General features: G+C 50.0%; 1 protein-coding gene across 1 annotated transcript in view; it reads right to left on the reverse strand.

The window, feature by feature from the left end:
• Positions 1-26725, reverse strand: part of ncanb (neurocan b) — a 237038-nt gene that overhangs the window by 154380 nt on the left and 55933 nt on the right. The window contains exon 5 of the mRNA XM_070861067.1: positions 22865-23158. Coding sequence (XP_070717168.1) covers positions 22865-23158 — 294 coding nt within the window. The remainder of the gene's footprint in view (positions 1-22864; positions 23159-26725) is intronic.

Consider the following 26725-nt stretch of genomic DNA (forward strand, 5'->3'; position numbering starts at 1 on the left):
CAGGACTGTACACAGTGCTCCAGGTGTAGGCCCAGAACTGCTCACAGTGCTCCAGGTGTGGGCCCAGAACTGCTCACAGTGCTCCAGGTGTGGGCCCAGGACTGTACACAGTGCTCCAGGTGTGGGCCCAGGACTGTACACAGTGCACCAGGTGTGGGCCCAGGACTGTACACCGTGCTCCAGGTGTGGGCCCAGGACTGTACACCGTGCTCCAGGTGTGGGCCCAGGACTGTACACAGTGCTCCAGGTGTGGGCCCAGGACTGTACACAGTGCTCCAGGTGTAGGCCCAGAACTGCTCACAGTGCTCAAGGTGTGGGCCCAGAATTGCTCACAGTGCTCCAGGTGTGGGCCCAGAACTGCTCACAGTGCTCCAGGTGTGGGCCCAGGACTGTACACAGTGCTCCAGGTGTGGGCCCAGGACTGTACACAGTGCTCCAGGTGTGGGCCCAGAACTGCTCACAGTGCTCCAGGTGTGGGCCCAGGACTGTACACAGTGCTCCAGGTGTGGGCCCAGGACTGTACACAGTGCTCCAGGTGTAGGCCCAGAATTGCTCACAGTGCTCCAGGTGTGGGCCCAGAACTGCTCACAGTGCTCCAGGTGTGGGCCCAGGACTGTACACAGTGCTCCAGGTGTGGGCCCAGGACTGTACACAGTGCTTCAGGTGTGGGCCCAGAACTGCTCACAGTGCTCCAGGTGTGGGCCCAGGACTGTACACAGTGCTCCAGGTGTGGGCCTAGGACTGCACACAGTGCTCCAGGTGTGGGCCCAGGACTGTATACACTGCTCCAGGTGTGGGCCCAGAACTGCTCACAGTGATCCAGGTGTGGGCCCAGGACTGTACACAGTGCTCCAGGTGTGGGCCCAGAACTGCTCACAGTGCTCCAGGTGTGGGCCCAGGACTGTATACAGTGCTCAAGGTGTGGGCCCAGGACTGAACACAGTGCTCCAGGTGTGGGCCCAGGACTGTACACAGTGCTCCAGGTGTGGGCCCAGAACTGCTCACAGTGCTCCAGGTGTGGGCCCAGGACTGTATACAGTGCTCCAGGTGTGGGCCCAGAACTGCTCACAGTGCTCCAGGTGTGGGCCCAGGACTGTACACAGTGCTCCAGGTGTGAGCCCAGGACTGTACACAGTGCTCCAGGTATGGGCCCAGGACTGTACACCGTGCTCCAGGTGTGGGCCCAGAACTGCTCACAGTGCTCCAGGTGTGGGCCCAGGACTGTACACAGTGCTCCAGGTGTAGGCCCAGAACTGCTCACAGTGCTCCAGGTGTGGGCCCAGGACTGTACACAGTGCTCCAGGTGTGGGCCCAGGACTGTACACAGTGCTCCAGGTGTAGGCCCAGAACTGCTCACAGTGCTCCAGGTGTGGGCCCAGAACTGTACACAGTGCTCCAGGTGTGGGCCCAGGACTGTACACAGTGCTCCAGGTGTGGGCCCAGAACTGCTCACAGTGCTCCAGGTGTGGGCCCAGAACTGCTCACAGTGCTCCAGGTGTGGGCCCAGGACTGTACACAGTGCTCCAGGTGTGGGCCCAGGACTGTACACAGTGCTCCAGGTGTGGGCCCAGGACTGTACACCGTGCTCCAGGTGTGGGCCCAGGACTGTACACCTTACTCCAGGTGTGGGCCCAGGACTGTACACTGTGCTCCAGGTGTGGGCCCAGGACTGTACACAGTGCTCCAGGTGTAGGCCCAGAACTGCTCACAGTGCTCAAGGTATGGGCCCAGAACTGCTCACAGTGCTCCAGGTGTGGGCCCAGAACTGCTCACAGTGCTCCAGGTGTGGGCCCAGGACTGTACACAGTGCTCCAGGTGTGGGCCCAGGACTGTACACAGTGCTCCAGGTGTGGGCCCAGAACTGCTCACAGTGCTCCAGGTGTGGGCCCAGGACTGTACACAGTGCTCCAGGTGTGGGCCCAGGACTGTATACAGTGCTCCAGGTGTGGGCCCAGAACTGCTCACAGTGCTCCAGGTGTGGGCCCAGGACTGTACACAGTGCTCCAGGTGTGGGCCCAGAACTGCTCACAGTGATCCAGGTGTGGGCCCAGGACTGTATACAGTGCTCCAGGTGTGGGCCCAGGACTGTACACAGTGCTCCAGGTGTGGGCCCAGGACTGTACACAGTGCTCCAGGTGTGGGCCCAGAACTGCTCACAGTGCTCCAGGTGTGGGCCCAGGACTGTATACAGTGCTCCAGGTGTGGGCCCAGGACTGCGACAGTGCTCCAGGTGTGGGCCCAGGACTGTACACAGTGTTCCAGGTGTGGGCCCAGGACTGTACACAGTGCTCCAGGTGTGGGCCCAGGACTGTACACAGTGCTCCAGGTTTGGGCCCAGGACTGTACACAGTGCTCCAGGTGTGGGCCCAGGACTGTATACAGTGCTCCAGGTGTGGGCCCAGGACTGTACACAGTGCTCCAGGTGTGGGTCCAGGACTGTACACAGTGCTCCAGGTGTGGGCCCAGGACTGTACACAGTGCTCCAGGTTTGGGCCCAGGACTGTACACAGTGCTCCAGGTGTGGGCCCAGGACTGTACATAGTGCTCCAGGTGTGGGCCCAGGACTGTACACAGTGCTCCAGGTGTGGGCCCAGGACTGTACACAGTGTTCCAGGTGTGGGTCCAGGACTGTACACAGTGCTCCAGGTGTGGGCCCAGGACTGTACACAGTGCTCCAGGTGTGGGCCCAGGACTGTACATAGTGCTCCAGATGTGGGCTAACCTGGGCTTTGTGAAGCTGTATCAAAACTTTCTCCCTTTTATATTCTTCCCTCTAGTTAGAAAGACCAACTTATCTTGGCACTTTGATAGGTCACAGCACAGCAGTCAGGAATCCAAATTTAAAATTGGAACTTGCAAGTGTTTCATCTAAGATTTCAAGATCAGGTCGGATGAAGAGCGTCCTTTAGAATCTTAGAGTCATTGAATGATATTGCACAGAAGGAGGCCATTCGGCCCATCATTCCTCTTTGCTAGAGCTATCCCATTAATCCCACTCCCCTGCTTTGGCCCATTTAATAGATACCTGCAAGATTTACAAGGATGATACCAGATGTGCGAGGGTGCACCTATCAGAAAGGGTGAACAGGCTGGGTCTCTTTTCTCTTGAAAAAGGAAGGCTGAAGGGTGACCTAATAGAGGTCTTTAAAATGATGAAAGTTTTTGATCGAGTGGATACAGAGAGAATGCTTCTACTTGTGGGGAAGAGCATAACTAGAGGCCATCAATATAAGATAGTCACCCAGAAACCCAATGGGGAATTCAGGAGAAACTTCTTTACCCAGAGAGCGATGAGAATGTGGAACTCGCTGACACAGGGAGGGGTTGAGGCGAATAGTATCGATGTATTTAAGGGGAGGCTGGACAAGTGTATGAGGGAGAAGGGAACATAACATAAGAACATAAGAAATAGGAGCAGGAGTAGGCCATACGGCCCCTCGAGCCTGCTCCGCCATTTAATACGATCATGGCTGATCCGATCATGGACTCAGCTCCACTTCCCTGCCCGCTCCCCATAACCCCTTATTCTCTTATCGGTTAAGAAACTGTCTATCTCTGTCTTAAATATATTCAATGTCCCGGCTTCCACAGCTCTCTGGGGCAGCGAATTCCACAGATTTACAACCATCTGAGAGAAGAAATTCCTCCTCATCTCAGTTTTAAATGGGCGGCCTCTTATTCTAAGACCATGCCCTCTAGTTCTAGTCTTCCCCATCAGTGGAAACATCCTCTCTGCATCCACCTTGTCAAGCCCCCTCATAATCTTATACATTTCGATAAGATCACCTCTCAATCTTCTGAATTCCAATGAGTAGAGGCCCAACCTACTCAACCTTTCCTCATAAGTCAACCCCCTCATCTCCGGAATCAACCTGGTGAACCTTCTCTGAACTGCCTCCAAAGCAAATATCATAACTATGGAAACCAAAACTGCACGCAGTACTCCAGGTGTGGCCTCACCAATACCCTGTATAACTGTAGCAAGACTTCCCTGCTTTTATACTCCATCCCCTTTGCAATAAAGGCCAAGATTCCATTGACCTTCCTGATCACTTGCTGTACCTGCATACTATCCTTTTGTGTTTCATGCACAAGGTCCCCATGATCCGTGTAAGCAATTTAACCAACCACCCAGCGTTCTAAAGTTATGTGTTTGCATCTTTGCAATCTTTCTCCATTTAAATAATAACTTGCTCTTGGATTTTTTTTCTGCCAAAGTGCATGACCTCACACTTTCCAACATTATACTCCATCTGCCAAATTTTTGCCCACTCACTTAGCCTGTCTATGTCCTCACACATTGCTTTTCCTCCCATCTTTGTATCATCAGCAAACTTGGCTACGTTACACTCAGTCCCTTCTTCCAAGTCGTTTATATAGATTGTAAATAGTTGGGGTCCCAGCACTGATCCCTGCGGCACCCTACTAGTTACTGGTTGCCAACCTGAGAATTAACTATTTATCCCAACTCTCTGTTTTCTGTTAGTTAGCCAATCCTCTATCCATGCTAATATATTGCCCCCAACCCCGTGAACTTTTATCGTGTGCAGTAACCTATTATGTGGCACTTTGTCAAATGCCTTCTGGAAGTCCAAATACACCACATCCACTGGTTCCCCTTTATCCACCCTCTTCATTACATCCTCAAAGAATTCCAGCAAATTTGTCAAACATGACTTCCCCTTCATAAATCCATGCTGACTCTGCCTGACCGAATTTTGCTTTTCCAAAAGTCCTGCTACTGCTTCTTTAATAATGGACTCCAACATTTTCCCAACACAGATGTTAGGCTAACTGGTCTATAGTTTCCTGCTTTTTGTCTGCCTCCTTTTTTAAATAGGGGCATTACATTTGCAGTTTTCCAATCTGTTGGGACCTCCCCAGAATCCAGGGAATTTTGGTAAATTACAACCAATGCATCCACAATCCCTGCCGCTACTTCTCTTAAGACCCTGGGATGCAAGCCATCAGGTCCAGGGGATTTATCTGCCTTTAGTCCCATTATCTTACTGAGTACCACCTCCTTAGTGATTGTGATTGTGTTAAGTTCCTCCCCACCTCCACCCCACCTCCCCCTGCATAGCCCCGTGACTATCCACTGTTGGAACATTGTTAGTGTCCTCTACCGTAGACTGATACAAAATATTTGTTCAGAGTTTCTGCCATCTCCATGTTCCCCATTACTAATTCCCCGGTCTCGTCCTCTAAGGGATCAAAATTTACTTTAGCCACTCTTTTCATAGCAACATAGAAACATAGAAAATAGGTGCAGGAGTCGGCCATTCGGCCCTTCGAGCCTGCACCACCATTCAATTAGATCATGGCTGATCATTCACCTCCTGCTTTCTCTCCATACCCCTTGATCCCTATGGCCGTAAGGGCCATATCTAACTCCCTCTTGAATATATCTAACGAACTGGCATCAACAACTCTCTGCAGTAGAGAATTCCACAGGTTACCAACTCTCTGAGTGAAGAAGTTTCTCCTCATCTCGGTCTCAATGGCTTACCCCTTATCCTTAGACTGTGACCCCTGGTTCTGGACTTCTACAACATCGGGAACATTCTTCCTGCATCTAACCTGTCCAGTCCCATCAGAATTTTATATGTTTCTATGAGATCCCCTCTCATTCCTCTAAACTCCAGTGAATACAGATCCAGTCAATCCAGTCTCTCCTCATATGTCAGTCCAGCCATCCCGGGAATCAGTCTGGTGAACCTTCGCTGCAGTCCCTCAATAGCAAGAATGTCCTTCCTCAGATTAGGAGACCAAAACTGAACACAATATTCCAGGTGAGGCCTCACCAAGGCCCTGTACAACTGCAATAAGACCTCCATGCTCCTATACTCAAATCCCCTAGCTATGAAGGCCAACATGCCATTTGCCTTCTTCACCGCCTGCTGTACCTGCATGCCAACTTTCAAAGACTGATGAACCATGACACCCAGGTCTCGTTGCACCTCCCCTTTTCCTAATCTGCCGCCATTCAGATAATATTCTGCCTTTATGTTTTTGCCACCAAAGTGGATAACCTCACATTTATCCACATTATACTGCATCTGCCATGCATTTGTCCACTCACCTAACCTGCCCAAGTCACTCTGCAGCACCTTAGCATCCTCCTCACAGCTCACACCACCACCCAGCTTTGTGTCATCTGCAAACTTGGAGATATTACGCTCAATTCCTTCATCTAAATCATTGATGTATATTATAAATAGCTGGGGTCCCAGCACTGAGCCCTGCGGCACCCCACTAGTCACTGCCTGCCATTCTGAAAAGGACCCATTTATCCCGACTCTCTGCTTCCTGTCTGCCAATCAGTTCTCTATCCACGTCAATACATTATCCCCATTGCTTTAATCTTGCACACCAATCTCTTGTGTGGGACCTCGTCAAAAGCCTTTTGAAAGTTCAAATACACCACATCCACTGGTTCTCCCTTGTCCACTCTACTAGTTACATCCTCAAAAAATTCCAGAAGATTTGTCAAGCATGATTTCCCTTTCATAAATCCATGCTGACTTGGACCGATCCTGTCACTGCTTTCCAAATACGCTGCTATTTCATCTTTAATAATTGATTCCAACATTTGTCAGACTAACCGATCTATAATTACCCGTTTTCTCTCTCCCTCCTTTTTTAAAAAGTGGTGTTACATTAGCTACCCTCCAGTCCATAGGAACTGATCCAGAGTTGATCGACTGTTGGAAAATGATCACCAATGCATCCACTATTTCTAGGGCTACTTCCTTAAGTACTCTGGGATGCAGACTATCAGGCCCTGGGGATTTATCGGCCTTCAATCCCATCAATTTCCCTAACACAATTTCCTGACTAATAAGGATTTCCTTCAGTTCCTCCTTCTCGCTAGACCCTCGGTCCCCTTGTATTTCCGGAAGGTTATTTGTGTCTTCCTTCGTGAAGACAAAACCAAAGTATTTGTTCAATTGGTCTGCCATTTCTTTGTTCCCCGTTATAAAGTCACCTGATTCTGACTGCAAGGGACCTACATTTGTCTTCACTAATCTTTTTCTCTTCACATATCTATAGAAGCTTTTGCAGTCAGTTTTTATGTTCCCGGCAACTTCCTCTCATACTCTATTTTCCCCCTCCTAATTAAACCCTTTGTCCTCCTCTGCTGAATTCAAAATTTCTCCCAATCCTCAGGTTTGCTGCTTTTTCTGGCCAATTTATATGCCTCTTCCTTGGATTTAACACTATCCCCTAATTTCCCTTGTTAGCCACGGTTGAGCCACCTTCTCCATTTTATTTTTACTCCAGACAGGGATGTACAATTGTTGAAGTTCATCCATGTGATCTTTAAATGTTTGCCATTACCTATCCACTGTCAACCCTTTAAGTATCATTCGCCAATCTATTCTAGCCAATTCACGTGTCATACCATCGAAGTTACCTTTCCTTAAGTTCAGGACCGTTTTTATATACCTATAGAAACTCTTGCTATCTGCTTTTATATTTCTTGGATTTAACACTATCCCTAATTTCCCTTGTTAGCCACAGTTGAGCCACCTTTCCCATTGTATTTTTACTCCAGACAAGGATGTACAATTGTAAATCTGTTAGTTTACTTTCATAGCCTATCTTTCCTATCTTAATCATTTTTTTAGTCATTCTTTGCTGGCTTTTAAAAGCTTCCCAATCTTCTGTCCTCCCACTAGTTTTGGCCACTTTGCATGCCCTTGTTTTTACTCAGATACCGTCCTTTATTTCTTCAGTTAGCCACGGATGGTAATCTTTTCTCTTACATGCTTTCCTCCTCACTGGAATATATTTTTCTTGAGAGTTGTGAAATATCTCCTTAAATGTACACCACAGTTCATCAACCGTCCTACACTTTAATCTATTTTCCCTGTCCACTTTAGCCAACTCTGCCCTCATACCTTCATAATCTCCTTTATTTAAACTTAGTACGCTGGTTAGAGATCCAACTTTCTCACCCTCCATCTGAATTTGAAATTCAACCATGCTATGATCACTCATTCCAAGGGGATCCTGTACTAGGAGATTGTTTATTAATCTTGTCTCAGGACTTGATCTAAGATAGCCTGCCCCCTGGTTACAAACTGCTCAAGGAACCTGTCTCTTATGCAGTCTATGAAGGGTTATGCTGATAGATTTAGATGAGGAAAGACGGGAGGAGCATAAACGCCGGCATGGACTGGTTGGGCTGAATGGCCTGTTTCTGTGCCGTATATCCCGTGTAATCTCATGTGCTCCTATCATCTTCCAATTAAGGAAATTAGTTGCTTCTTAAATCAGTTAAGTTTCCTGATACCAACCACCATTGCTGGAAATCCATTAAGAACATAAGAAATAGGAGCAGGAGTCGGCCATTCGGCCCCTCGAGCCTGCTCCGCCATTTAATAAGATCATGGCTGATCTGATCATGGACTCAGTTCCACTTCCCTGCCCGCTCCTCATAACCCTTTACTCCATTATCGCTCAAAAATCTGTCTATCTCCATCTTAAATATATTCAATGTCCCAGCCTCCACAGCTCTCTGAGGCAGAGAATTCCATAGATTTACAATCCTCTGAGAGAAGAAATTCCTCTTCATCTCAATTTTAAATGGACGGCCCCTTATTCTAAGACTATGTCCCCTCGTTCTAGTTTCCTCTATGAGTGAAAATATTCTCTCTGCATCCACCTTGTCGAGCCCCCTCATTATCCTATAAGTTTCAATAAGACACCTCTCATTCTTCTGAACTCCAATGAGTATAGGCCCAACCTACTCAACCTATCTTCATAAGTCAACCTCCTCATCTCCGGAATCAACCGAGTGAACCTTCTCTGAACAGCCTCCAATGCAAGTATATCCTTCCTTAAATATGGAGACAAAACTGTATGCAGTACTCCAGGTGTGGCCTCACCAATACTCCGTTCAATTGTAGCAGGACTTCTCTGCTTTGGTACTCTATTCCCCTTGCAATAAAGGCCAACATTTCATTTGCCTTCCTGATTATTTGCTGTACCTGCATACTAACTTTTTGTGTTTCATGCACAAGTACCCCCAGGTCCCTCTGTACTGCAGCACTTTGCAATTTGTCTCCATTTAAATTATAATTTGCTTTTCTATTATTTATGCCAAAGTGGATAACCTCACATTTTCTCACATTATACTCCATCTGCCAAAATTTTTTGCCCATGCACCTAGCCTGTCTATATCCCTTTGCAGATTTTTTGTGTCCTCACAATTTGCTTTCCCACCAATCTTTGTATTGTCAGCAAACTTGGCTACATTATTGTCACTTAAGAAAGGTGTGTAAGGCATTTGCCCAGAACATGCCCTTCACAGCCTCGTGTCTCTCGCACGCCATCTTTGTGTATCGGAAAGTATTTCTTTGTCCCATTAAATCTACAACATGCCTCTGAGTTTTACACAGATGCGTGTTTTCAAGGTTGAAGACTCCCTATTTAATTAGTTACCCATCACTGATAATCCTGCTTACCTCAGACCTATTACTGATCGCTGTTCTCACTGATTTAAGGACTGTGATGGAGCACTGAACTTCTGGTTGCACTTTCTTTGGAGGCCTGGGATGGCAGAGGTGCATTTAAAGCAGATTATTGCATCAAATTCTATCTGCAACTTTGAAGAGAGAGAAGGAGAGACAACATAACAAAAAGAGAGAGAGAAACAGAGAAAGATAGAGAGAGAGAGACAGAGAAAGAGAGACAGAGAGACAGAGAGAGACAGAGAAAGATAGAAAACAGAAGAACAGAAGAATTAGGAGCAGGGATTGGCCCTACGGCCCCTCGAGCCTGCTCCGCCATTCAATAAGATCACGGCTGATCTTCGACCTCAACTCCACTTTCCCGCCCGATCTCCATATCCCTTGATTCCTCCAGAGCCCAAAAATCTATCAATCTCAGCCTTGAATATACTGAACAACAACTCAGTATCCACAGCCCTCTGGGGCAGAGAATTCCAAAGATTCACCACCCTCTGAGTTGTGTCTGGAGAAAGAGTCAGACTGAACACTGTCAGCTCAAAGTAACGTGTGACCTTAGTCTTTTATTGCAGGTCTCCAGAGTGCCTCTCCAACCTGTGAAGCCTCCTTAAATACCTGTGCTCCCAAGGGATTATGGGATGAGTCCTCTGGTGGCTGTACTGAGTAAATACAAGTTTATATATATAACACTCTGAGTGAAGAAATATCTCCTCATCTCAGTCCTAAATGGCCGAGCCCTTATCCTGAGACGGTGACTCCTGGTTCTAGACTCCCCAGCTCGGGGGAAACATCCTCCCTGCATCTACCCTGTCAAGCTCTGTGAGAGGGAGCAACACACACACACACACACACACACACACACACGCTGGAACTGACTCACTAGAGGCTGTAAAGGAAGACATATCACAATGCTATCTGCACTAAACCCAAATTAATTTCACATGACTTTTTTTGGGAGGGCATGGGAAGAGGCTGTGCACATCCAGGTGAGTGGTAATCGGAGGGAGGTTTGCAGTGGGGATTTCGAGCTCTGCTGTAATTATAGGGTTAACAAGGGTCTCGGGGCTCAAATGAAGTAACGGGCTGTTTGCAGTGAATCAGCCTTTAGCTCGCTTAATAGGCAGTTGAGAATAACATGTTGACTTTGCAAGAAACCAAGGTCAGAAGCACAAGCGGCCTAGCAGTGTAGAGGACAGTGGGTAGACATGAACCGTTAACAGGATACCACCTGGCTAAAGTAAGGGTCAGGGCAACGATAACAAATTGTGGCCACATTAGTCATGCACTTGCTTATTTGGCTATGTCAGAAAGCATGCAGAAATCAAGAGCAGGCAGCAGAAGGAGCGTGCGGCAAACTGTCCCACCCTCCCCTTCCCTCAACGACTATCTGTCCCACCTGTGATAGGGACTGTGGTTCTCGTATTGGACTGTTCAGCCACCTAAGGACTCATTTTTAGAGTGGAAGCAAGTCTTCCTCGATTTCGAGGGACTGCCTATGATGATGATATTCAGCTATGAAGCCAGTACCTTTTAGGCAGAAAACAGAGGCAAGTAACGATATGTGATGCGGAAGGAAATTGACCAATCAGTCATTGTGCACGCGGGCTTTAAACTAATCAAGTTGTGCCAAAGGATCATGCACAAGGATGAGCATGTATGTTTAAGTGTATAAAAGGTTGTTTGAAACTACGTATCATTGGACAGTGACCTGGCTAGACCCATAGCAGGTCACCTCCCCACCAGTGTGGATAAAGACTGCTTGCATCTTCGAACCCAGACCTGGTGTCTAGTGTTTATTTTAAATACTCCACTGCATGTTTTACAAGTAGATAGCCCCTTGGTGGGTAAATACACCAGCCAGTGTAGAACTAAGCCATACGGAGCAGAATAACATAGGATGTACGGCACAGTAACAGGCCATTGGGCCCACCGCTCCGTGCCGGGGTTTCTGCTTCACACCAGCCCCCTCCCACCCCTCTCCATCTCACCCCATCACCATATCCTTCTATTCCTCTCTCCGTCGTATGTTTATCCAGCTTCCCCTTAAATACATCGATACTATTCGCCTCAACCCCTCCCTGTGGCAGCGAGTTCCACATTCTCACCGCTCTCTGGGGAAAGAAGTTTCTCCTGAAGTCCCCATTGGGTTTATTAGTGACTCTCTGATATTGATGGCCCCTGGTTCTGATCTCCCCCACAGGTGGAAATTCGGGCCAGAAATCGCGGTCGATGGCGTAACCTCCGGAGTCCAGCTCTGATTGGCGAAAAGAATATGTACCTACCTGATGGCAGCCCTCCTATAGTCGGACACTGTGAGGCGGTGTGCATCGTAATGGCCCAGGGATCCCACGGAGACAGCCTGTGCTCCACCATTGGCGGCCATTCCTTCTGTTGCCTGCGCCCTAAGCTCTGAAATTTCCTCCCTCGACTGCTCCGCCTCTCTCCTCTCCTTCAATATGCTCTTAAAACCTACCTCTTTGACCAAGCTTGTGGTCATCTGCCCTAACATCTCCTAATGACAGCCGTGGTTCAGTGGGCAGCACTCTCGCTTCTGAGTCAGAAGGTTATGGGTTCAAGTCCCACTCCAGGGACTCCCAGTGCAGTGCTGAGGGAGCGTCACACTGCCGGAGGTGCCATCTTTCGGATGAGAAATTAAACCAAGGCCCCGTCTGCTCTCTCGGGTGGATGTAAAAGATCCCACGGCACTATTTGGAAGAAGAGCAGGGGAGTTCTCCCTGGTGTCCTGGGGCCAATATTTATCCCTCAATCAACATCACTAAAACAGATTATCTGGTCATTATCACATTGCTGTGTGTGGGAACTTGCTGTGCACAAATTGGCTGCTGCATTTCCCACATTACAACAGTGACTACACTCCAAAAGTACTTCATTGGCTGTGAAGTGGTGTGTGACGTACAGTGATTGTGAAAGGCGCTATATAAATGCAAGTCTTTTTTTCTTTCTTTCTTTGTAATGTGGCCCGGTGTCAGACTTCCTTTGATTACGCTCCTGAGAAGCATTTTGGGACATTTTCCTACGTGACAGGTGCTGCGTTAATGTAACTTGTTATTGGTTCAAACCCTAATCTAAACTATTATCTCTCGTATTATCCCATCATCTCTCCTCCCTCTGTTCAACCTTGATGTGCTGCAGGAGGACACTTGGCCATCACTGAGGCTCCTCTTTGCCTCGAGAGGCTCCCAGGCACGTACAGCATGCACTTGGGTATCAAGCACCGAGCTATAATAACAGTTCATTATTTTGGCTTTATTTTCTTTGTTCCCATTAATATCTTACAAATCCCATTAATTTTTCACTGCACAATCGTTCAAAACTGTTTAATTTGAACAAGTAGATCAAATGGAACAAGTCTGAAACTGCTGACGAATATTAAAATGAACATAAAACACGGTGGTTATTGTGCATGAAAGTCAAGTCTTCCAGCATCACCCCGTCTTTCAGTTTAATTTTCTACACCATGCATCAGTCGCCATCCAAGAGAGCTGATAAACTTGCTGCTCGAAGGTTTTAAACAATGTCGTCAGGTGTTAGCTGTGACTCAGTGAGTAGCACTCTCGCCTGTGTTCCATAAGAACAGAAGAAATAGGAGCAGGAATCGGCCATTCGGCCCCTCGAGTCTGCTCCACCATTCAATACGATCATGGCTGATCTGATCATGGACTCAGCTCCACTTCCCCGCCCGCTCCCCATAACCCTTGACTCCCTTATCGCTCAAAAATTGTCTATCTGCGGCTTAAATATATTCAATGACCCAGCCTCCACAGCTATCTGGGGCAGAGAATTCCACAGATTTACAACCCTCAGAAGAAATTTCTCCTCATCTCAGTTTTAAATGGGTGACACTCCCGGTACAGTGCCGAGTGAGTGCTGCTCTATCGGAGGCACCATCTTTCGAACGAGATGTTAACCCAAGGCCCTGATCCCACGGCACTATTTGGTAGATGAGCAAGGGGGGTTATTCCCGCTGTCCTGGGGCCAATTACAAGGCTGTGGGCTCAAGCCCCCACCACAAGAAACTGCCGCATGTAATTTGGGCTGCAGGGGTGGATAAACTGCGGGGCGGTTAACCGCGGGACGGATTAACCGCGGGGCGGATTAACCACGGGGCAGACTAACCGCGGGGCAATTTAACCATGGGGCGGATTAACCACGGGGCAGATTAACCGCGCGGCGGATTTACCGTGGGGTGGATTAACTGCGGGGCAGATTAACCATGGGTCGGTTAACCGCGGGGCAGATTAACCACGGGACGGATTAACCACGGGACGGATTAACCGCAGGATGGATTAACCGCGGGGTGGATTAACCGTGATGAGGATTATCCGTGGGGAGGATTAACCACGGGGCGGATTAAATGCGGGGCGAATTAACCGTGGGCCGTGAGGAAGATTAACCGTGGGGCACATGGGGCTGCAGCCCCAGGCCCACGGAGAAAAAAATATAAGGCCTCCCAAATAGTCGGAATAGAATCAACAATAAGACAGGAAAAACAAGACCGAGGAAAATAGATTCACTTATTTACACCTATATACAGAAGTACCTATATACACTCATGTACTGATATACAGAACAGAATATGTACTAGCCTGTTTTATTTCATATGTTATTGAGAGAAATTTGCATATGTGTTTAGGAATCTAGTATTGCAACGTTACCAGAACCAGAACCCTACTTGATACAGAATATACGCTGAATTGTTGAATATCCCGGCCTATGTTTCCATACATGTAATGTAATGAAGATGAACAAAGATAACTATCGGCCCATTTGGATGGGTTTGCCCCCAGGCCCATCAGGCCCAGAATCCGGCCTTGCTGCGCTCACACTCCCGGTACAGGATCGAGTGAGTGCTGCACTATCGGAGGCACCGTCTTTCGAGCGAGATGTTAAACCGAGGCCCTGATCCTATGGCACTATTTGGAAGATGAGCAGGGGAGTTCTCGCTGGCAACCTGGGGCCAATAGTTATCCCACAACCAACATCACTGAAATGAGGTGATCTGGGTCTTTATCACATTGCTGTTTGTGGGAGCTTGCTGTGCGCAAATTGGCTGCCGCGTTTCCTACTTTACAACAGTGACCGCACTTCAGAAATTGTTCATTGTTTGTAAAACGCTTTGGGACGTCCTGAGGTCGTGAAAGGCGCTATATAAATGCAAGTCTTTCTTTCACCTCTCCAATAGCTGGCAATTGTGACAATATCTCCTTCTGAAGGTGTCACGCTGCCACTCAAATACAAAGCGGCTTCTCCATAGACAGCCTGAGTGACCATGCATATTGCTTTAGCTTTAGTCTTAGTGATGAGGAGAGATTGGATAGGCTGGGTCTGTTTTCTTTGGAACAGAGGAGGCTGCGGGGAGATTTAATTGAGGTCTATAAATTATGAAGGGCCTGGATAGAGTGGATAGGAAGGATCTATTTCCCTTAGCAGAGGGGTCAATAACCAGGGGACATAGATTTAAAGTAATTGGTGGAAGGTTTAGAGGGGATATGAGGGGAAATTTCTTCACCCAGAGGGTGGTAGGGGTCTGGAACTCACGGCCTGAAAGGGTGGTAGAGGCAGAAACCCTCACCACATTTAAAAAGTACTTGGATGTGACCTCGAAGTGCTGTAACCTGCAGGGCTACGGACCGAGAGTGGGAAAGTGGGATTAGGCTGGGGAGCTCTTTGTCGGCCGGCAGGGACACGATGGGCCGAATGGCCCCCTTCCGTGCTGTAAATTTCTACGATTCCATGAGCGACATTAGCTCCTCGAGAAGGTGGCAGACTGCCCACTCAAATACAAAGCAGCTTCGCCATAGAAAACCTGACGATCTTGCACATTGTCAGGAATCGCCCGAGTTCATACCAGCGTCGGACAGTGCGTCCTGCACGCACCGGACAGTCGGTGGCGGGGGTGTGGGTTGGGGGATGGATAGCAAGGGTCGGTGCACGGGCAAAGGTCAGTGTGCGCAGTGCCAACTGGGTAGACAGATGCCGCATTGCATCAGTGCCAAGCCCAAACTGCGTCACATCGCTACACAATGAGCATGCCAAGCCGTCTGCTAAAATATTTCAAAGTAGGGTTAAAAGAAAACTTCTGTCACTTGTAATCCTACTTGCCTCTGGGTATCAGAATCCTCCTTTGATTAAAGATTACACTGCCAGAGAGATTAGCTGCGACAATTAGCAAACCCTTTGATCCATTGGTTGCGCTGACTCACTCATAAATGCTCAAACTGAAGCTTGCAGGCAAGCTGCTTGGTGTCACGGTGATTGTAATTATTCTGCCACTCCCGCTCTCACTGGCACAGGATGCAACTAACAGCTGATTGCAGTGTGGGAGGCGGCCAACGGGAGAGAGGAGAGCTTCAAATCAACGTGACACCACACACCGCCTCACCCCCCTACCTCTCCTGGTCTACTGCCAACCATGTTCGTTCATTTTCAGCCCCAATCTCGGCAGCAAACAACGCTTCAGCTCTCCCAAGGGGAAAGATTTTTTTTTTTTCGTTCCGGGATGTGGCGTCGCTGGCAAGGCCGGCATTTATTGCCCATCCCTAATTGCCCCTTGAGAAGGTGGTGGTGAGCCGCCTTCTTGAACCGCTGCAGTCCGTGTGGTGAAGGTGCATCCACAGTGCTGTTAGGGAGGGAGTTCCAGGATTGTGACCCAGCGACGATGAAGGAACGGCCGATATATTTCCCAGTCAGGATGGTGTGGGTGCAAGCTGTCCTGATCCCTGCTAAATGATCTAGCGATCAGATGGAAAGGCGGGAGTGCTGCTCGGGAACACCTCCTGGTGAGCTGGCTTAGAACAAGCTGATCCTTCTGGATTGGAGCCTAGTGTTGGTCCACAGGAGAGAACTACCAGGGAAGGTTGAACAGGCCGGGGCTCTCTCCTCTAGAAAAGGGAAGGCTGAGGGGCGACTTGATGGAGGTCTTCAAGATTGAGATGGTTCGATCGGGTAGATGTAGAGAAGATTTTCCAACTTACGGGAGAGACCAAAACTAGCGGCCATCAATATAAGACAGTCACTAATAAATCCAATTAGGATTTCAGGAGAAACTTCTTTCCCCAGAGAGCGGTGAGAATGTGGAACTCACTGCCACAGGGAGTGGTTGAGGCGAATAGTATCGATGCATTTAAGGGGAAGCTGGATAAACATGAGGGAGAAAGGAATATAGGGATATGGTGATGGGGGGAGATGGAGAGGGGTGGGAGGGGGCTGGTGTGGAGCAGAAACCCCGGCACGGAGCGGTGGGCCCAATGGCCTGTGGCTGTGCCGTACATTCGATGTAACTCGATGTAAAAAGGGGGAGGATTAACAACAATAGCGCCTTTAACGTATTGAAAGGTCCCAGGGCGCTTCACAGCAGCGTTATGAGACAAGAATTTGACACCGAGCCACATAAGAAGAAATTATGGCCGATGACCAAAGCTTGGTCAAAGAGGTCGGTTTTAAGGAGCGTCTTAAAGGAGGAAAGAGAGGTAGAGAGGCGGAGAGGTTTAGGGAGGGAGTTCCAGAGTTTGGGGCCCAGGCAACAGAAGGCACGGCCACCGATGGTGGAGCAATTATAATCAGGGATGCTCAAGAGTCCAGAATTAGAGGAGCGCAGAGATCTCGGGGGTTGTGGGGATGGAGGAGATTACAGAGATAGGGAGGGGCGAGGGCCATGGAGGGATTTGTAAACAAGGATGAGAATTTTGAAATCGAGGCGTTGCTTAACTGGGAGCCAATGTAGGTCGTCGTGGTAATGTCGTCGAGCTAGTACGCGGACAACGCCTGTGTCTGCCCACATTCAGAGGCTGAACTCCAGGACATAGTCGACGTATTTACTGAGACGTATGAAAACATGGGCCTTACGCTAAACATCCGTAAGACAAAGGTCCTCCACCAGCCTGTCCTCACTGCACAGCACTGGCCCCCAGTCATCAAGATCCACGGCGCGGCCCTCGACAACGTGGACCATTTCCCATACCCCGGGAGCCTCTTATCAATAAGAGCAGACATGGACCGTGTACAGTAGACACCTCAAGTCGCTGGAGAAATACCACCAACGATGTCTCTGCAAGATCCTACAAATCCCCTGGGAGGGCAGACGCACCAACATCAGTATCCTCGACCAGGCCAACATCCCCAGCATCGAAGCACTGACCACACTTGACCAGTTCCGCTGGGCCACATTGTCCACATACCCAACACGAGACTCCTTGGAACTCCTTCAAGGCAAATGAGCCAAAGGTGGGCAGAGGAAACGTTACAAGGACACCCTCAAAACCTCCCTGATAAAATGCAACATTCCCACCGACGCCTGGGAGTCCCTGGCCAAAGACCGCCCTAAGTGGAGGAAGTGCATCCGGGAGGGCGCTGAGCACCTCGTGTCTCATCGCCAAGAGCATGCAGAAACCAAGCGCAGGCAGCGGAAGGAGCATGCGGCAAACCAGTCCCACCCTCCCCTTCCCTCAACCATTGTCTGTCCCACCTGTGACAGGGACTGTGGTTCCCGTATTGGACTGTTCAGCCACCTGAGGACTCATTTTAAGAGTGGAAGCAAGTCTTTCCCGATTCCGAGGGACTGTCTATGATGATGAATGTAGGTCAGCGAGCACAGGGGTGATGGGTGAGCGGGACTTAGTGTGAGTTAGGACATGGGGCAGTGAGCACAGGGGTGATGGGTGAGCGGGATTTGGTGTGAGTTAGGACACGGGTTGCCAAGAATTGGATGACCACAAGTTTACATAGGGTAGAATGTGGGAGGTCAGCCAGGAGTGCGTTGGAATAGTCGAGTCTCGAGGTAACAAAGGCATGAGTGAGGGCTTCAGCAGCGGATGAGCTGAGGTAAGATAAACAGTGTCAAGGCTGTGATTGTGGCCCTTATTTAAGCCGAGCTAGAATGACTAAATGGCACAGATGGGTGTGCTGCAGGTTCACATCCAAGGTCACTCGAATGTTGGTCTCCTGATTGACCATCGGCAGGCCGGGACCATTAGAGGGAGCAGCGTGCAGCGGTATACGACTGCAGGGAGCAGCGCGTGCTGCAGGAGGGCGACGGCTGATTGGAGCGGCGAGGTCGGGGCGAAGGAGCGGCAAGAGTCCATAGAGGGAAGTGATCGGGACCCGGGAGAGGCGAGAGTTTGGGGCCCAGGAGAGGCGAAGGCCCAGGGGCAGCACGGACCAGCCCACACTGCGATGTGTGCGCACTGGGTCCGTGCAGCAGAGCTGGTCTCTGGTCCTGGTTAACCCTTGCCCCGGACCAAGACCTCGCTCTGTCAAGCCCGTGTGGTGGCTGGTGTGCAACGGTCACCCCACGTTAAAAAATCCACCCACAGGTATCTTCCACCCTTCAGGATGTAGTTCGGGATCCGGAATATTAGGCCCTTCATTGAAACATCTGTGAACTCATCCTTTTTTGGTATGGAAGCAAGTCATCCTCGCTTCGAGGGAGCGCCTATGATGATGAAAGGTGAGGGGAATGATTTCCGATTGAGCGGGATGGTAAAAGATGTGAAGGTTGTCTTTAAGCATCTCCCAGAGGCGTTTGCAGAGTGACGTTTGGGAGCCGGCTGTAGACAATGCACAGAGGCTATTGGAAGAGTCCCTCACTGCGGCGGCCATTTTGAATGAAAGACTTGCATTTCTCTAGCGCCTTTCATGACCTCAGGACGTCCCAAAGCGCTCCACAGCCAATGAAGTACTTTTGGAGTGTAGTCACTGTTGCATTGTGGGAAACACGGCAGCCAATTTGCGCACAGCAAGCTCCCAATTCCTGGAGACTGCAGGGCAATTTTGGAGAGCTGGCAAGTGGCAACCTATATCCAGGTGTGAACCGCATCAATCTATAGACAGTTGTCTTTTATCTCAGTTGTGGTTTTATATTATAGGATGAAAGGATTTTTTTTTAAGTTAATAGATGATCTGCAGTCAGTGAACTTCGAGCGAGACCCATCACTGTACAGCAAACACAGCTGCACAAAGTTCTCCAATCATCCAGGTGTCAGCGATCGTTCAGACAATCCAATATTCCCGTTGGTTTGTGTGAAGTCATGGTGCACTATATTTAACTAATGGCGTCCTAGTGATCTCTTACCTTTGATCATCATTAATACCTCAGTAATCAGCGGGAACGATGTCTTTGCTGAGGATTGGGACCAATCTTCCCTCTAATTTGGTGCGGCCCTGCACGGGCCAATCGCAACACTGCGCACGGGCGTTTTGTGTGTTCAAAAGCCGGCTGCGGGAATCCCTCGAGCACTGTGCAAGCGCTTACTGGCAATGTCGATGTTTTAAGTTTATTTATTCATTCACGGGATGTGGATGTCGCTGACAAGGCCGGCATTTATTGGCCATCCCTAATCACCCCGAGAGAAGGTGGTGAGCCACAGCCTTGAACCGAATTCAGAAGAATGAGAGGTGATCTTATCAAAAGGTATAAGATTATGAGGGGGCTTGACAAGGTGGATGTAGAGAGGATGTTTCCACTGATGGGGGAGACTAGAACTAGGGGGCATGGTCTTAGAATAAGGGGCCACCCATTTAAAACTGAGATGAGGAGGAATTTGTAAATCTGTGGAATTCGCTGCCCCAGGGAGCTGTGGAAGCTGGGTCACTGAATATATTTAAGATAGAATTAGACAATTTCTTAACCGATAAGGGAATAAGGGGGCGGGCAGGGAAGTGGACCTGACTCCATGATCGGATCAGCCATGATCGTATTAAATGGCGGAGCAGGCTCGAGGGGCCGAATGGCCGACTCCTGCTCCTATTTCTGATGTTGTTATGTTGTTATGTTAACCGCTGCAGTCCCGTGTGGTGAAGGTGCTCCCACAGTCATCATCATCATAGGCAGTCCCTCGGAATTGAGGAAGACTTGCCTCCACTCTAACAGTGAGTTCTCAGGTGACTGTACAGTCCAATATGGGAATTACAGTCCCTGTCACAGGTGGGACAGACAGTGGTTGAGGGAAGGGGAGGGTGGGACTGGCTTGCCGCACGCTCCTTCCGCTGCCTGCGCTTGGTTTCTGCATGCTCTCGGCGACAAGACTCGAGGTGCTCAGCGCCCTCCCGGATGCACTTCCTCCACTTAGGGCGGCCTTGGGCCAGGGACTCCCAGGTGCCGGTGGGGATGTTGCACTTTATCAGGGAGACTTTGAGGGTGTCCTTGAAACATTTCCGCTGTCCACCTGGGGCTCGCTTGCCATGGACGAGTTCCAAGTAGAGCGCTTGCTTTGGGAGTCTTATGTCTGGCATGTAAACAATGTGGCCTGCCCAGCAGAGCTGGTCGAGTGTGGTCAGTACTTCGATGCTGGGGATGTTGGCCTGGTCGAGGACGCTAACGTTGGCGCATCTGTCCTCCCAGGGGATTTGTAGGATCTTACGGAGACATCGTTGGTGGTATTTCTCCAACGACTTGAGGTGTCTACTCCCACAGTGCTGACTTTGTTGCAGCGGTTTGATACAACAAAGTGTCTCGCTGGGCCATATCAGAGGGCAGTTATGGGTCAGCCACATTGCAGTGGGTCTGGAGTCACATATCGGCCAGACCGGGTAAGGGCGGCAGATTTCCCTTAGTGAACCAGATGGGTTTTTCCATATCTCGAGAGCCTACAGCAAGGGCAGGCATACTGTTGTAATGTACGATGATTAAAGGAGTGAAAGAGATGAATTCTTTCCTCCGCTGGGTAGTCTGGAACATAGTGGGTGGGGTGGAATGAGGTTGTAGGCGTAACCTTAAAATTAGAGCCCGGCCGTTCAGAGTGATGTCAGGGAGCGCGCCTTCACACAAAGGGCCGTGGGAATCGGGAACTCTCCCCCCCCCAAAAAAAAAGCTGCTGAGGCCGGGGGGGTCAATTGAAAATTTGAAATTGGGGAAGGTATTCAGGGTTACGGAGCTGCATGTGGCGATCTAACTGAATGGTAGAATATGGGAGCGGCCTGACAGCCCACTCCTGTTCCTATGTTCCTCTGTTCCTTCCAACCTCCACCCCAGCCCTCTCCGCAACTCAGGACCACGGCAGAACTGTATCCTAATACCCGCACACTTCCTGCACCAGTCACCTTGTGCCCTCTGAGAAGAAGAATTAATTTTCATTTATATAGCGCCTTTCACAACTATCGGACTTCCCAAAGTACTTTCCAACCAATGAAGTACTTTTGGAGTGTAGTCACTGTTGTAATGTGGGAAACACAGCAGCCAATTTGCGCACAGCAAGCTCCCACACACAGCAATGTGATAATGAGTAGAGAATCTGTTTTGGTGATGTTAATTGAGGGATAAATATTGGAGATATTTAAATAGCGCCTTGGGATCTTTGCTGTCCCTGTGAGGGTGGGGTGGGGGACAGACAGGGACTCGGCTGAACATCTCACCCAAGACAACAACAACAACATGTATTTATATAGCGCCTTTAACATAGTGAAATGTCCCAAGGTGCTTCACAGGACTATTATTGGATAAAAAATTTGACACTGAGCCGCACAAGTAGAAATTAGCGCAGGTAACAAAAATTTTGCGGCGGCAGACACAAACCCATTTGCCAACGCAAAATGTACCGCTCCGGCCAGGACCCCACCCTGACTGAGATGCCACCGAGGGGCCGAGATTGCCCCTTCCCTTAAGGCCTGTTACCGGCAGTGCTGCGGAGTGGAATGGCCGCCATGTTGGAAATTCCGCTCCTGCGATGACTCGCCCCCCCGCTACCACTCCGCTGCTGCCAATCCGTCCTAAGTGCGTCATCGGAGCGCACACCGCCGATGTTCCTCTCGATCGCAAAATTCTGCCGAGAAAATCTTGCTGCCGCCGCACGGTACCAGAAATTGCTTTTTCTGCCGATGCACTGCGCTTGGAGTGCTTCTAAAATGGCGGTACGCAATATTAATATTTTTTGTCGGCCGACTGTCATGTCGGGCCGACAATTCTGCCCCCTCTTGGGTGCCAGACCGCTGGCCCTGGCCAAAACCCTCCCTGGTGGCCCAGTGTACCGAACTCCAAGAATCGCACAGGCTCGCCCCGCCCCTTTATGTGAAGGGGAGAGACACGGTGACACGCCAGCACCGTGACATCATCAGCGCTACGCTGCTGAGTGACAGCAGCGGACACTCTGCCCACTCTCCACCCCTCGAGTGCACGAACTCCCGCTCACCCCCCACTTCTGCCCCCATTATGACCGACTTCCGGGCCGCTGGGAAAAAAAAGCCAAAGAGCGGAATTCCGCTCAAGAGGCCACCACATCCACCGCTCCGGTAAAAACACAAGAGACAGGGCGTTCCCGGCGGCAGGCAATTTCGGCCCCTTCATCGCTTACACTTAATGGTACTGACGTTCTTGCCTTCCTCCACTTGCCATGAAACTACGGACGTGAATCGACGGAATCGGCCCAAGGTCTTACCTCTGTAACAGTAGGCATCATACTTGGAGCTGGGGTCAGGGAAGCCCGTCCTGTTTGGCAGCTGGTAAATGGTCCTCACGCCCGGAGTCTCTCCACCACAGTTCCTTCTGGGATTGTTGATGGGATAACGCACACTTCCGTCAGCCAGCCAGCCGGCATCGCACTGGTCCAAGCCCTGGCTCCAGGCCATGTACAGCTGGCCGGCAGTGGCTAGTTCTGCTCCCTGCACCTGGCACTGATGCATCGCCTCGCTCAGGTTCCATTTCGGAATGGCCGTCTCATGGAATACGGTGCCTGTGAACACATGGAGCCAAGATTTCAGTCTCTGCAGCGACCAATACTTAACATGATCGAAGGATCATTCCCACAATACAGCTCACTTGCTGTCCGCCTCTGCTTCATCAGACTGATTGGGCCCTCCACACGCCCCTCAGTAACTTCACTCCTGACCTGACTGACTTGTGGGCCCCTTGACGGAGCCACGATTTAATGTTGTTTCTCTCTCGCTTTCTCACCTTCCGGCAAATGGAGGCAAAGAAATACCCTTAGAAGGTAGTGTTATTAAAACAAATAGAACTATTGATCATATAATACTGCGCTCTTCCCTGTAGGGGAGCGCCTTAGCTACACACAGGAGGATTGAGATGACGTCAGTGTGCCGGGAATCACAGGCACAGGCCCAGCATCGTGAGGTTCCAACATTCCCGAGTGTGACCATCAAAGCAAGGCAACGGCTGGGATTGTGCCTTGGTCAAACAGTTGGTGGCAAACCCTGATATAGAGGTTGGCCATTGGAAAGCTGCAATATACAGAATCTATTGGACGGGTCACCACCCAAGGACCATGCACTGCTCAGCCAATCAGAAAACCCAGGTTGCAAGTGATGTAGGATCACTGTGGGATGCCCTCGATGACGTTGTTGGGGGAACACTAATGGCTGGATTTTCGGTCTTCTGCCGCGCCTGTTAACGCCCCGGAGGGACAGCAATGGCAACGGAAAGCACGCGCCCAGGCGGGCGGCCAGCTCCCAGCGCCCCACTTTCAGGGCCGGTATCGGCGGGAGGCGCAGAGTATTACCGCCCGGGGGAGACAAGCCGATGTGCAACGCTCCTGGTCGCGACTCCGGCTCGAATTTTGGCTCCCGCCCGACCCGTAGCGCTGCGTAAAGCGCCCCCTGCTGGGACCGCCTGGGAAAGTGGGCGGCCCGAGCTGTAGCGGCTGCATAGAGCGCCCCCTGCTGGGACCGCCTGGGAAAGTGGGCGGCCCGAGCTGTAGCGGCTGCATAGAGCGCCCCCTGCTGGGACCACCTGGGAAAGTGGGCGGCTCGAGCTGTAGCGCTGCGTAAAGCGCCCCCTGCTGGGACCACCTGGGAAAGCGGGCGGCCCGACCCGTAGCGCTGCATAGAGCGCCCCCTGCTGGGACCGCCTGGGAAAGTGGGCGGCTCGAGCTGTAGCGCTGCGTAAAGCGCCCCCTCCTGGGACCGCCTGGGAAAGCGGGCGGCCTGACCCGTAGCGCTGCGTAGAGCGCCCCCTGCTGGGACCACCTGGGAAAGCGGGCAGCCCGAGCTGTAGCGCTGCGTAGAGCGCCCCCTGCTGGGACCACCTGGGAAAGCGGGCGGCTCGAGCTGTAGCGGCTGCAGTGAGGGAAGGAATGTCCACCTGGGGTAAGGGTGGTTGGGTTTTTTTGTTTTGTTTTGTGATTTATGTTGTGGTGGTGTGATCTGTGTATTGGGACTGTTTTTGGTGGGTTTTTTCAGGTTTGTTTCCCCCTCCCCCAGAGACTCTGTTATGGCGCTCCCGGGCCGGCTGTTTAGTTTAGGATTTTCGCTTGCTCAGCCGGCCTAGCGCCCCGAGAGCGGTGTGTAACGCCTCCCGTAGTGCCCCGCCCACACTCAGGGCCCCGCCCCACACTCAGGGCTCCGCCCACACTCAGGGCCCCGCCCCACACTCAGGGCTCCGCCCCACACTCAGGGCCCAGATGATGAATTTTGTGGCAGCAGACGCAATCCATTTGCCGACACAAAATTTACTGCCCTGCCCGGGACCCGGCCCGACTGAGGCGCGAGCAAATTTCTTCCCCCAAGGACCTGCTCTCCTGGCACCACCATCTCCAGGTGGGAACGCTCGGCGGGCCAATGGGAGCTACAGGACCAGGAGCGCTGAATAAACCTTCGGGTCAGATGACAAATTAAATCGAGCTTGTCTTTTCTAGCTCCCTTCTTTCTAGTTTTTGTGGTGTGTGGGGACTATAAAAAAGTACTTTGTCTCCATGATAGCACAACCAATGTGAACAACAACAGTTGCAATGGAGCCTCGATGGTCCATGTATGAAAGGTTCAAGGACCCCCCCAACCGCCCCCAGACCGTAATCTCACTGTAATGTCTGTAAGCTTGTAATGTTTATAGCTCCATACTGTGGATGTGGACGTATTGTGTACTGCAATTGCATAGTTAATAATTAAACAGAACCAGGCAGATTTCCGGAGGCTTCCGAGAGAGCTGCCTGCCATGTTAGGAAGCTGTGTGTGCTTGTGCTCTGTGAAGATATCACATTTGGCGACGAGGATGGGATTTTTTGGATGAATTAAAGCTTAAATTTTGTTGGGGAAGGATTCAGCCAGCCGACAGAAAGACTTTGGAAGTTTCTGTCTTTGGATAAAAATGCTACAAAATCCAAGGTAAAATACAACACACGGTGTGAACAGCTAGAGATTAAAATGGCAGATGTAATCGGACATTTGGGGGAATATAGACACGACCGGGAACGTTTTAAAGCGTATGTGGATCAACTAGAAATGTATTTCACTGCAAATAACATAATCAAAGTTCCAGCCAATGCAGTCCAGAACCGGGCTGTGTTGGAACGTAAGAAAGCGATCTTCTTATCGGAGGCAGATCCGGCATTGTATGAAACCCTTGTAAATCTGCTTGTGCCTGACGAGCCAAAGGACACAACGCTTAAAGAGATTTTAACGAAGCTGGAGCAGCACTATAACCCCAAACCATTAAAAATTGCTGAAAGCTATCGTTTTGGGATTCAGAATCAAAAGACTGATTAAAGTATCAGTGATTACATCGTAGCAATAAAAAAGCTATCGATGCACTGTAATTTTGGAAACTTTCAAAACCGAGCATTACGGGATCGTTTTGTTTGTGGGGTGAAAAATGATGCGATCAGAAGGAAGTTATTGACGACGGATGACTTGACTTTTGAGATTGCTTATCAGACAGCGAGGTCGATGGGCATGGCCAAACAATATTCCCGAGAATTAAATAATCAGTCAACCGAGGTAAGTAACCTGCAGGTTCAAAGTAAAAGACGGTGGGGGCCCAAAGTCTCAGAAACTGGAAATTCTAACAGAGCGTCGAAGTCGTGCTATAGGTGCCTGGGACAACACATTGCTCAAAGTTGTCCATACGTGAAGGCAGAGTGCTTCTTCTGCAGGGAGACTGGGCATCTTGCGAAGGCATGCCAACTGAAGGGTAAACCAGCTTTCAAAGCTATGAGTCCAGCGTTCAAAGCTATGAGTAGAAATCCCAAGAGACTACATAGTATGGAAGAACAACAACAGGACGAGGAGATGTTAGAGTTACACGTCATCAGGAGCACGAGGTTAACGGACAGCGATTTGGAAAGTATCAAAATCCACATAGTTGTTGCGGGATTCAAGATACCAATAGAAATTGACACGGGTACATCTGTGAGTGTAATACCGGAGTCGCTGTACCACGACAAATTGCATGATTTCCAACTGGAGAAATCCAAGATAGAGCTGCGAGGCTACTCGGAGAGAAAATTCCTGTGGTAGGTCGTATCACCGTACCGGTGAAATATAAAGATCAATTTCAGAACTTGCCTCTA

The sequence above is a fragment of the Pristiophorus japonicus genome, chromosome 18 (genome assembly GCF_044704955.1).
Source record: "Pristiophorus japonicus isolate sPriJap1 chromosome 18, sPriJap1.hap1, whole genome shotgun sequence".
NCBI classification, from domain to species: domain Eukaryota; kingdom Metazoa; phylum Chordata; class Chondrichthyes; family Pristiophoridae; genus Pristiophorus; species Pristiophorus japonicus.